The sequence below is a fragment of the Telmatherina bonti genome (genome assembly GCF_933228915.1).
Source record: "Telmatherina bonti genome assembly, chromosome: 6".
Lineage (NCBI taxonomy): Eukaryota > Metazoa > Chordata > Actinopteri > Atheriniformes > Telmatherinidae > Telmatherina > Telmatherina bonti.
In genome coordinates, this window is record NC_136624.1 from 10,537,788 (window position 1) to 10,550,695 (window position 12,908).

At 39.9% G+C, this 12,908-nt stretch overlaps 1 protein-coding gene across 1 annotated transcript in view; it reads left to right on the plus strand.

Annotated features, from left to right (window-relative positions):
- The window catches only part of plxnb1b (plexin b1b), a 138,445-nt gene that overhangs the window by 105,890 nt on the left and 19,647 nt on the right, over window positions 1-12,908 (plus strand). Inside the window, exons 11-21 of the mRNA XM_079242226.1 lie at window positions 171-279; window positions 2,465-3,202; window positions 5,092-5,226; window positions 5,306-5,428; window positions 7,698-7,791; window positions 7,875-8,041; window positions 9,551-9,702; window positions 9,806-9,911; window positions 11,559-11,695; window positions 12,135-12,311; window positions 12,398-12,638. Of these exons, the coding sequence (XP_079098352.1) occupies window positions 171-279; window positions 2,465-3,202; window positions 5,092-5,226; window positions 5,306-5,428; window positions 7,698-7,791; window positions 7,875-8,041; window positions 9,551-9,702; window positions 9,806-9,911; window positions 11,559-11,695; window positions 12,135-12,311; window positions 12,398-12,638 (2,179 nt within the window). The remainder of the gene's footprint in view (window positions 1-170; window positions 280-2,464; window positions 3,203-5,091; window positions 5,227-5,305; window positions 5,429-7,697; window positions 7,792-7,874; window positions 8,042-9,550; window positions 9,703-9,805; window positions 9,912-11,558; window positions 11,696-12,134; window positions 12,312-12,397; window positions 12,639-12,908) is intronic.

Sequence of the window (12,908 nt, forward strand, 5' to 3'; positions counted from 1 at the left end):
GGGAATGAGTTTTAATAGCTGTTTTTGTCTTTTTCTGCTTGATATTTCTCTTCTCTCGCGTCTCTCCATGTTTCTTTCCAAACCTCCAACCTTGTGTCGTTATTTATCTCCCTGTTTTCAGAGAAGACATCACTTCCAGTTTCTAAAATATTGTTGTACACTTTGTGCAGTTGTCGTGGATGCGTTTTGAGTAAATGGGGCTGTAACTGGTGCGTCCACCACCACTCGTGTACCCATAAGTCTGTCTGTGGGGAAGGAGTGATCATCTACAACCAACATGTAAGTTACTGGATGTCTCCAGGTGAATTATCTGTATGATGTCTCTGAAAAAAAGAAATAAAAATTACAGGAATCTCTAACTCCAATAAGTGGTTATGATTTTAATATGACACAAAACACACTGAATCACACTGTGTAATGTTTTCCTCTACCTTTCAGATTTTTCAAGATGTAAAATCTGAATTTTTTCATAAGTAAAATGTGCAATTTTGTTTTTCATAAAAAGGTGAATGTGCAAGTAAGTGTGAAAGTATGGCACAGTAAAATAACTCAAATAAAGAATATACAGCACCTGTCAGCAGCTGTTTCAGTCTTAAAGTCAGACACTTTTCCAACCAATGATCAGCTTGCAGTAATAACTGGAGAGGAAACAATTCTTTCTACCTGGACGATGATTTCAACCTTGTGTAGCTAGCCATGGGATCAGGTGCTTTCTCTGATGTGGGTTAGCATTGAAGAGGCTAATGATTAGCATCCATTGGGAGATCAGGAAGTAGCCCAATGGATTAGATACCACCTCTGTTGTTTTAAAAGAGTTAACAAGTATGCTACCATTAGCATTGAAGAGATGGGTGATTCAGCATATCAGCATTAATAACGTATCTTTTTTAGCATGTATGTCTTCGTCCAATAAGTAAAACTCGGCCAATACTGACCAATATTATTTCCAGCTGTTTGTGTAAGTGTGTCAGGAGGTGGAGGGGACTTGTGGTGGGGTAGAGGGGTAGTATTTGTTAGGGCATGTTATTTGATAGTAATGCAGCACAGCATTGTGGGGTGTTTAACTGAAAGAGCAATGTCAGCTGTGTGGTCATTTTTCACGGTGCTGAAAGAAGATACTCAAAAAGAGTAAGAAACACTTGCAAAGTCAAAGTATTGTGAGGAGAAAGCTGCATCGAATCATGTAACACCATCAATTTCATGTCATCTGAAAAACCATCATCTGGAAGTTTTAAAACAAAGACAGGAAGCTAATGAGAGGCGAATGACAAGCATCTCTGAAGAGGTGACTCCAAGATACTCCTGTTGTTTGTTAGCAGGCATATCATAGCAAAAGCAGTAAAGAGGCTAATAATGAACATTTTTAGGGAGCTGACCAAATGGATTCGATAATCCCTCTGTTGTCTGTTAGCATGTTCACACTAGCATTGAAGAGGGTAATTATTAGCATCTGTAACGATGTGACCCACTGGGTTAAATACATCCTTTTTGTCTGTTAACAGCAATGCTAGCATAGATAGATAGATAGATAGATAGATTGATAGATAGATAGATGTACTTTATTTTGTAGCTGCAGCATCCATGTACATTTGTGTTTATAACGCAAACACTATAACAATATAAAATTAAAAAATATCAACAAAATAGTTAAAGGAGACAGAAGAAACCAATAAAATAATAAGCAAATAAAGCAAATAAATATTGGTGATTGTAACAATTAGCATCTTTAACCATCACTTAATTTCTTTTTATTTTTTGTTAGTAAGTACATGGCAGCACAAGCTAAAGGGCCAACGCTTCTTTAAATACCACTAAGTAAATAACGTAATTTTGTCATTTTGTAGTAATCTAGATGTTCCAATGAGGATGAGAATGAGCCTTCATCTTCTTAGACAGCTTATTAGTAACTGGTGGAGGAATATAGTTGGTCAAATCAGTGACAGGCTTAAGGAAAGGTGTAGCCTCCTGCTACAGCTGTGTAGCCTGGATGCCCAGTTGTCTTGAGTTTTGCTCCTTTTATTGTGCCATACATGAGGACTACTTACAATAGTCATTGTTGGCAATGGTAATGATGAGTGTTATACCAGTTTATAAAAATTGACAGGTTTTTTTCAGATTTAATTGGTTGATGTTAAAGCATCTAACACATTGTCTTTTAAATATGCTTTTTGACTAGGGATTATTTTTGCTGTCAAAATGGAAGACATTGCATATCTAAATGATGCCAAACAGAGATCTTCTCTAAAAATGCTGCAGCCCTGATAATCCATGGGATGGTCATATTTGGTTGCATCAAGTATGACATCAATTGAATTAATGTTTGACTCAAACCAAAATCATCTCTGTTCATGTGTTATGTGCTTAACATATATAAACTAAGTTGTTTATTTCCAGCATGTTTTGTTTTATTTTTTGTTTTGTCTCATCCACCCCTGATTTATTTTCCTTCTCCTCCATTCCTTAGTTTAAACTTCCCACCTCATCTCCTCCCACAACCAAAATGACAAAAGTCATCCAAACCGCTGCAGTGACAACAGCTGTCACCATGGCAACAACAACTTCTCCCCCGACAACAACTTTTTCCACTACAACAGCTGTAGCTCCTGTAACTGTAGCAACCACGCAGGAGCCAACCACCTCTTCTACACTCATAACAACCAGTAGCCCTGATCCAACCACCACCACACCCACCACTGTGCCCCTTCAGCCTTCTAGCATGCCCCCACCGATCCCTGATCAGGCCACCACTAGAAAGGAGGAAGCTGCTGTGACCGACCTGCTTCAAGTTGTCACTCAGAGCAGTTCTAAAGAAGCTGCTGTAACTGCCAGTGTTGTTGTGGAAGCAGCAGAGTTGATTCCCATCACTGCAGCTGATGGTCTGAGTGGAGATCTGGACCCTGTGATGCCTCTGGTAGTTTCTGAAGATTTGACCCCTCCTACCCAGGCCTCATCTGGCATCCCCTTACCCACACCTGACTCTGCTGAAGAAGCCGCGGACCTAACCCAGACCCGCATGCTGCCACACCCAGAGGACTCTGTAATTGAAGAGTCAGAAAATGACAATGTCACGTTTTCGGCTCCAACGGTGCTCTCAGGTGACGGGGAAGTCGATCATAGTCTCCCGTCTTACTCACACCTGACAGACACAGACTCAGAACCAGAGCTGGACTACCAGTATGATCCAGCTGATGCCTTTCTTCCGGTGAGTTACGCCGCCTTATTTTGCTGCTTCTTCCTTTTCAAGTCCTGAATGGACCTTGTTCCGCTGCCTCTGCAACAAAACTCATCAGTTTTCCTTTCTCTGCTTCTGGCTGTATGGTGAATGGATTCTGAAGAAAAGCATCTGATTTATTCAGATACAGTTGTCTTGTGCTTTTTTCCACTGTAGATGTTGTCTTCCTAATTTTTTTGCATTCATGTATTATATAGAAAATATCTACTATTTATAGCATATTAGGAAGCCACATGAAAGCGAACAGAAACTGTGTAGATAGCCAATTATGGGAAAAAAAATTTCGTGTGCTCAAATAAACCAACAAAATGACTTGACTAGTAAATATAATTACCAATGAAACACAAACCACAGAATAGTTAATAAATATATAAAAGTGATTTAATTTAATAAAAAAATAGTTTCTAAAGACCCCGGACGAGCCCCCAATTGTTCCCAACTTCGTGCATGTTAGTTACAGAAAGGAGTTCACACAGTCAAAAACAAATGCCCAGTTTTCTTTATTTAACTAGTGAACAATCCAAAGTGGGGTGTGAAAATCTGGGCCGTGGATGGTTGGATGGTTGCAAATACAGTATGCGTGGAAATGCTGTACAAAGACGCAAAACAAATCTAAGGAGAAATGATGGCTGCCTTACAGATTTTGGCCTGTCACGGCAAGTGTTTGTAAATGTAACCACTCCCAACTCTGCAACACATTCAATAAGGAGCTGTACAAATTTTATGAGGATAAAATTAATTTGTGTAATCAATGTAAAGTTATTAAAGTAAATGATATTACTGAAAGGTTTGTTTCAGATATTAAAGAATGCTTTGATTTTCTTAGACCTTCATGTGATACTGTTTCATCTACAGACTGTTACTGAGCTGCTGCTGTTGTACTGTACATTCCCTCATGTTTCATGGACATTTTGGTTATTTAGTTTTTTTTTTACATTGCTAATCAACTTTCAAAGCACATTCACACTCACGCTTTTTGCTAGACTAAACCTGGTCCATTTCCACAGAAAATGTGGTTCATTTGAAGAAATTTTGTCATTCACAATGTGGTGAAGACAAACAGAAGATTGAGTATAAGGGAACAAGACTGTCATAATAACAAACAGTTAATACATATATGAATAAACAAATTCATATATGCATCTGGTTTTACATTTGCTATATATTTATCGATTTATTCGTTTTTTTCTTAATTTATTTTTGTGACCAAATCTACATTAGTTTAAAGGTTAACATGTTTTTTTCCCCCATTTTTGTTTGATTGTTTTTTGAGTTTTTTTGTTTGGTTTTTTTTACATTTTCTTTTGGTCATTTCCACATTATTTTCCCCATGTTCATTTTTTTAAATTCCACTTTTTTTTTAAATAAATAGATTTATTTTACTTTTCCTAATGTACCTGTATATTTATGGTAATAGGGAAATGAGAGTGTGTATTAAAATAAACAAAGGTATAATAAAAAAAGAAAATTGTCAAAATAAATATGAAGGTAAAGATAATAAATGAATGGTAATTTATTTTTGTGTGTTTAATAAAATATATAATGACAAATTATTTCTTTTAAATAAATATAAAAATGATAATAAAAAAAAATATAGATATAATAATTGGGGGATTCATAGAAAAAAAGATGTATTATTAAATTCCTCATACTTATAAGTTGAAGTAATAAGTAAAGTGCAGTCTGAGAGCAAACCTAACCACAGAAAGATCAGACAATTCTCCTAATTTCTTGTCCAACTAAACCAAGTCCCTTGAACTATCCTGGTTGGAATGGAGCTCTGGTTACGTATACATGTAAAACATGGTCAGTATATATGAAAGAGCCAACTGGATGTTGATGTGTGTGTTGAACTACAGGGTGATGAAGGTTCCTACATCAGCTGGGGTTCCTCTGCATGTCCCTGCGTGGAGAAGGTCCAAGGTTTGTCGCTACTTCCTGTCAGAGTAGAGAGGAAGATCACCTTACTGGCACGTAACCTCCACCTCTATCAGGTTCGTCACACTCCAGTAATCAGAAGACCAATAATGATCTGTTCCAGTTTGTCAGACGTGAGTTTCTGTGTGTGCTCAGGATGCAAAGCTGGACTACGAGTGTGTGTTGGTTATCGAAGGGCAGACGGTGGTTGTGGATGCCTACGTGGAGACCGATGATATGAATGCATCAAACTTCGACATCACGTGTCAGCTTCACCAGGTGTGATGATGATGATGAAATCCAGTTTTCTTGTATTTCAGAGAGATGAGGACAAACAAGTTTCTGTCCATCTTATCTTTTTGCCACCTGAGGTTTTTAATAATTGATACTCTGACAGAATTCTGCTGATACATAATCTATGTGTTTTTTTTTTCATGTCATAAGCTGGTATTTAAAAGGTTATAATGCCTTTAATGATTAAGTGGAAAAAATAATCTGCCATGTTTTCATAGCAGTTTTTTAGCAGAGGACATTGTTGTCTCCTAATGACTTGAAATGGGAGGAAATGTAACTAATATTTCACTAATACTGACGGTCTTTTTTCATGTACTAATTAATGTACCACCTTTACTTATTTAGTCCTTTCCCTCAAGTTTCTAGCGGCCATGCACAACCATGTTAGATGTAATGGTTGTTTAAAGTAAAATGTAAATGAGTGTCTATAAAAGCTAATATTGAGTCATATTTTCATCAACAGTTTTTTACTTAGGATTATCTTGTATTGAAAAGTGAGAAAAACTAACAAAACAAATCAAATTTTACAAATGTTTCATCGTACCCATTCAAGTTTGCGCAATCATTACATCATTTATTTTCCAATCAAAGTTATTTTTGATTTTCAAACAGACAAATACTTCATTCATCTCCATGGAGAAAAGTCATATTGTCCAGCAACACACACATGTACCCATGTTTTCAGTAAGATAGTTGATTCATAATAAAAATGAGTTCAACAGAGAAGACTTAGGTATCTAAAAGTAATAGTTCCCTATTAATAGTTGTGAGAAAGATGTTGGAAATTACTGTTGCATAGTCTAATGTAGAGGTGTCCATCTCTGGTCTTTGAGGGCCACAATCCTGCAAGTTTTCCATGCATCCCTGCTCCAACACACCTGACTCAAAAGAATCAGTCATTGAGTTGAACTTCATTGGCTGTTGGATCCATTTAATGGAAACCAGGTGTGTGGAACATGGATACATGAAAAACCTGCAGGATACCGGCCCTTTGGACCGACTTTGGACATCCCTGGTCTAATGGAGTCCTCCAGCACAGTAAGATCAGCTTCTTATTGCAGTCGTAGGGTGGGACGGAGGCGGCGTTTGTCCAAAAACTGCTTTTTTTCCACCGTAAATGTTGTTTTCCTAATTTTTTTTGCATTCATATATTATATAGAAAATATCTACTATCTATAGCATATTAGGAAGCTACATGGAAGCAAACAGAAACTGTGTGGATACCTAATTATGGCAAATTTTTTGTGTGCTTAAATACACCAACAAAATTATTTTACTAGTAAATTTAATTACCAGTGAAACACAAACCACAGAATAGTTAAAAACTATCATAAAAAATTATTGCAATTAATAAAAAAATGTTTTTAAAGATTCCGGACGAGCCCCCAATTGTTCCCAACTCGGCGCATGATATTTACAGACAGGAGTTCACACAGTCAAAAACAAATGCCAAGTTTTCTTTATTTAACTGGTGAACAATCCAGTTAAACGTGTGAAAACGTGGGCCGTAATTGGATGGTTGCAGTAAGATCAGCTCCTTATTGCAGTTGAAGGATGTGACGGAGGAGGCGTTTGTCCAAAACTTACTGCTAACAGTTAAATGTCCCTTTTCTTTACCATGACCTGTCCAGGTTGAAAAGCACTGCTGGACCTCCTTCTTTCCTCTTTCTCCTGACTTTAGTGTCCATATCTGCTCGTTCCATCTGAAAGCAGCACATTAGAGCCTAGGATCCTTTCCACAGCTGTGTGTCAGTCAAACACATCATGCAGTATTCTCTGTATTCCTTCTGTGCCTTTGTTGGCGCTTCAAGCTTGTCCGTTTGCATTCCTGACAACATCACATTTCCCATCAATGTGGGGGAAATTATTTAAATTTCTTTCTCTTTTCTCTCTGCCTTGCTTCTTCTCTGCATCCTCTTTACTTCCGCTTCAGCTCATTTGGGATTTTGTATGTTTTATTTTTATTCATTGGTTGGTTGGTTTATTGTGAGATAAAATAAGAGAAACTTGATCCACTCTGCTGTCTGATGTAGTTCAAACTGAGCTCAAGTGTTGAAAAAGACCCACCCTTGGAGGAACTTTACGTTCCTGCCTAAATGTTAACGATGACAAACACTTTTCAATGTTTATTAGGTTGCACCAAATTAGACAGGTGGTCCTGATGAAGTAGGTGGTGAGTGATAAAGTAGGAAGTGTTTTTGTGAGTTAAACCAGCCTGTAAACAATTTGTTTGGATTCATCTGTGTGTGTTTAGTACACCTACTCTACTCCGGTGGATGAATATAAAGCCATGGTGTACGTGAAGAGGAGAGACACCTTCCATGTGGACAGTTCTCCGGATCTGCACGGTGAGCTGCCGTTTAATTCCTACCTGGTTTTACTGCTCTCGGGTATTGCTGCTACTTTGACTCCCTCTCTTTTGTCCCATCAGTGACTCTGTACAACTGCTCTGTGGGTCGATCTGACTGCAGCCGCTGCCACACCGCAGACCAGAAGTATGGGTGTGTGTGGTGTGGTGGCCATCAGGCCACCTGTGTTTACTCAGACTCCTGCAGCGAACCTGTACAAAAGACATGCCCTGCTCCCGTCATACACTCTGTGAGTACTGGTCACATGATCTCAGAATATTAACCCTTAAAACTCTGCTAGATCTCTTGCAATGTATAAATTATATCACCAACAGTTTCTCAGGAACAATGTGTAACTCTGTGGGGTAAATTGTTGTATAGTTTCCCGTTTAGGTGATATACAGAAGTTACAGACATTTATATCCCATCTAGGAGGTTTACAATCTCCCAGATAGACGTAGTTTATTCAGAGACTATATGGTAAATCCATAATGATCCACGACAACCCCAATATAAATCACATTTTCATCATAAAGATGAAGATTACTCTCCTCCGTTTTATCCTGGAAATGGTGATGAAGCCACTTCCTGTCAAACTTTCCATCATTCAGAGAGTTTAACCTTCAACACACTGCCGGCGCATTCATGCACCTGATTTTTGCATTCGCTCGACAGCTGCCGGCGCATGAATGCGCAGTTCACTGTTGGTGAACTTGCAGGGCCACATTTAGAAGACAATGATGTGTCTGAAGAGAAACTGTTTGAGCTATTCTTCAACGACAAGATCATCGCTTTGTTGGTCCCCGAGACTAATAGGGATGCGGACCAAGTAAAAGATGCAAAGGGAGACAGAGTAGGACGATCGAGTCGTGTTGCTCACTTTGAATTTCAAGGTAGAATGCACCCCTGGTCTTCACCAGTAAAAAGTTTCAAAGAAAAACTGTAAATAAACTTTTGTGTGTGTTATTTTTCTTTTTCAAGAAATATATGCAAAAGGCAGTGAAAAAGACACTATGAACAAATTTTTTCATTCTTTATTACAACAATAAACAAGAAAGATATGAGCTTTTGAAACAGGTAGGCATGATTATATTTTCTGTTTGTGAAAAATAATGCAGTTTTATAATGAAAAAACGTCATTTTTTATGCAGTGTGCTGAAGGTTAAATTGATGGTAATGTTGATCAGGAGCAGCCAAATATCAGCAAGTGATTAAAAAGCTCTGTGTGTGTCTAAAGATAATGAGCCTCAAAGGCTGGAATGAGGCCCAGATGTTTTTGGTGCTCAGTGAAGCCAAAAACCAGCTGGTTTGGAGTTGGTTTTGTGCAGATAGTAAGTAATTACAATAAACAAGCAAAAACAGCTGGAGGAAAAAGTGTAAATACTTAAATAGTTCCTGTTGTGTGTTTGTTTCAGACTTCAGCGAATGTTATGCAGATGAGAAAAATCTCGGTCACTGTTGATCAGTGTGTTATTTCTACAAATTGCTGACAGTGATAAATTCTAAAGTTGTTTTTGTTGCTCCTTTTACTACCGCATCTATTCATTCATTTCACATCATTTTAGCCTCATAATTGGACAACTGAGGCTGTCCGGGAAACATAAAGCCTGGATGTTGACTGGGATTAAAACAGTTGAGCTTTTACCTCTATTTTAACGCACAAAAAGGGAAAACTGCTTTGGCATTTTAAGGGTTAAACACAAGTGTATAAAATATTTTCCGCTCAGTTTTACCATCAGCTATCCTGTCTTTTCTTTAGATTGAGCCACTCTCTGGCCTGGTGGGGGGAGGCACCATGGTGACCATTTCAGGCTCCAACCTGGGCCAAAGGGCTGCAGACATCCTCAACTCGGTGTCCGTTGCCGGGGTGCCGTGTACCGTCATACCACACCTGTATGAGGTGTCCTCACGGTGCGTATGAACTGCTGCTGTTCGACATGTATGTTTCTCAATAAAAAAGTTCAGATACATGAGACGGTTTTGTTTAGAGCAAAGACGGGTGTCTTTCCTCCAGGATCGTGTGCAGAACCAACCGCAGTGGTAAAGAGAAGGAGGGCTATGTGTCGGTGGAAGTGAGTGGAGGACAGCTTGGCCGGTCCAGCCAGACCTTCAGCTACCAGGTACGGCAGATTGAATTCACACCCCGTTGATTATGAGTATTTTTAACCCCTCTGTGTGATTCGAGTTATTTCCGCTGTCAACAGCAGTAGCACTAAAATAACAAATGTCTGAATGGGCGGTTTGATTGTTTAGGTTTTCCTGATCCGTTCTCCCAGCTGAGTTTTTATGTCCTGTGGAAATATTGTCCGGAAACACGCATGTTATGTCATTTAATGACTCTAAACGGGATAACTGTGCATATCTGTCCCTGTGGCTGTGACTGGATCATTCCAACACCTGGATTCTTTCCTTTTTCAGCCATTCTGTTGTAGATCTGCTGCTGTGTTTGGGATCATTTTCCTGCTGCATGAGTCAGTTGCAATGATGTGTTTGTACCGCGATGTCCAGAGGACATTGTTCCAGAAATCTAGTGGTGTGTTCAGATCAGACATGTATAAAGTACTAGAAACCAGGACTCAAGTATAACTACAAGTACTCTATGAATTAAATCACTTGAGTAGACCCTGAAGTGTTCTTAAAGTGCCCCACTTAAGTAGAAGTACTAAAGTATTCCAAATTTTTCTACTTTTATTCAAAAATCCTTTGGCCGGAGCAGTAGTACACAAACCAGAACATACATACATTCCCCTTCATAACTTTTACCCCTTCTTAAACTAGTAAGGATCCTTTAAATATGTGTGTTTTCATGTAAAGACATCTCTCTTCACCCATAACTTATTTTCTTTCAGAGAGAGAAGTCTTCTGTCCTGCAGCCCTTCCTAACATGACAGTCTTTTTTCTGCATCCTCTTCACTTCCACTTCCGCTCATTTGGGATTCTTTACAGTGGAACTATTATGTGCATTTCAGGCTAATTTATTTTTATTTCTGAGACCAGAAGTTCTGGGATTGATCAAGTTATTGTCCCAAATGGCTTTATTTACTTCAGACCGACCCTCTCCGTAGGCTGTCAGATCAGCCTGCGGGCAAAACGAGTGGATTGAGACTCTTCCGCATTAAGCCCCGCCTCCCGCCACTGCACTACATCGGGAGCGCACACCGCACCTGCTTTCGCCGTCATTGTAACATCTCATAAACAGAAGGATTAGGCTAATATGAACTCAATAAAAAAAACAAAATACAGTGTCAACACATAGCATACAGCGCTACATGTTGGAACCTGAATCAGACCCTGAAAACGAAGTGGAAAACAGCAACCCACAGCAACGAATGCAGCAGGATGTCTCTCTTTGGTAAACTCACCAGCCATCGTTGGAAATAACTTTATCCCACGTTTTCCACCCGCCTGATGTGTTTGTACATGCCCTTGTTAACCAGTAGAAGGTAACCAATCACCGAACCTTATCCTCCGGGACGTCACAAGGATTTCCAGGTAGAAAAAACTCTCTAAAACGACGCATTTTTCGTCGCCATGGAAACCAAGCGGAGAGAGTGCTGGAACTCAAACTCAAACTCAAACATGCGTTTAGGTGATAAAAAACAGTATCGTTCACATGTCTGATGAGGATTCAACACTGTAACACTGTAGAAAGCTCAGAAAACTTTAAATACCAGAATAGCACCCCTTTAACATCTTTACAGAGCTTGAAGTTGCATTTTTGGAAATGTTCAGAGTTCCTTCTCTTTCCATCCTCTTCCTCCTTTCAGGATCCACAGGTGACAGGAGTTTCCCCCAAACGGGGCCCAAAGGCAGGAGGAACTTCTCTCACCATCACGGGCCACAACCTGCTGACAGGTCGTCTCTCTGACCTCACCATCACTGTGGGAGGGGTGCCCTGTAAAATGTGAGACACACACACACACACACACACACACACACACACACACACACACACACACGTAGTTGATGCTTAGAATGAATTTACACTGGTCACATTAACGTAAGAGTTTTAGTAGAGTAATGGAAAATCTGGGTTCCAGTAGCACACTCTGTCTAGCAACGGCCCCAGGGGTTCGATTTACTGATCAATGAGCCAATAATGTTGCTCTAAATGAAATATATTGATCATGCATGAATGAAGTGATTGTGTTAAATCATCATTTATTCCTAAACGAAGCCGAGTCACTGATGCTGGTAAACGTTGAACGTTGAATCTTGTAATCTGTAATTGTACTTCAGTGTTTCTCTGTCGCACACACACACACACACACACACACACACACACACAGGTCATTGTGGTGTTTTCTATTCATGCTGACCTCATTAAAAATCTTTCTCCTCAGCATATCAGAAGTCCAGAGCTCCAGCGTTCAGTGTGTGACCGGCAGCAGTAACAGGACAGGAGATCATCGGGTCACGCTCCATTATGGCAGCAGTCAGTCTCACCTCCACGCATACTCCTACCACTACACCCACAACCCCAACATCACCCATGCCACGCCAGCCAAGAGTTTCCTGGAGTAAGTCTGGCAGTCGTCACCTGAACGCCGTGCAGCTAACAGCCTGAAAGCTGATTTCAACCGTTTTTAATCGTTCTTCATCTTAGTGGCGGTCGACTGGTCTCTGTGCGCGGCCACAACCTGGACGTGGTGCAGGAGCCGTGGATGCTGGTCAGTTTCTCTCCCAGCAAGTCTGTCAGTCAGAATCCAGGGAGGAAGACGAAGAGGAGGAGGAGGAGGAGGAGACACTCAGAGCAGACGGAGGACAGGGAGAGGACCGTCCAAAGGCCGGACCAGATGGGTTCTGATCCAGTTTGTTCTGGAGACGCACTCTGCTCTGTCAAACAGGTGTGTGTGTGTGTGTGTGTGTGTGTGTGTGTGTCTGTGTGTGTGTGTGTGTGTGTGTGTGTGTAATTTACTCACCATTTAACTCTTCTGCATTCCTTGTGTAACACCCCTCGGAGTAAACACGGACACAAGCCGTTCTTCTGTTACTGGCATTTATTTTCACAGACATAAACCATGCCGTGAGAACTGTACAGAGACACAAACATTACATGACAGACAAACTTATAGCAATTATGTTCAGAAATGCAACAGTTTGGAATTTGGCAAAGA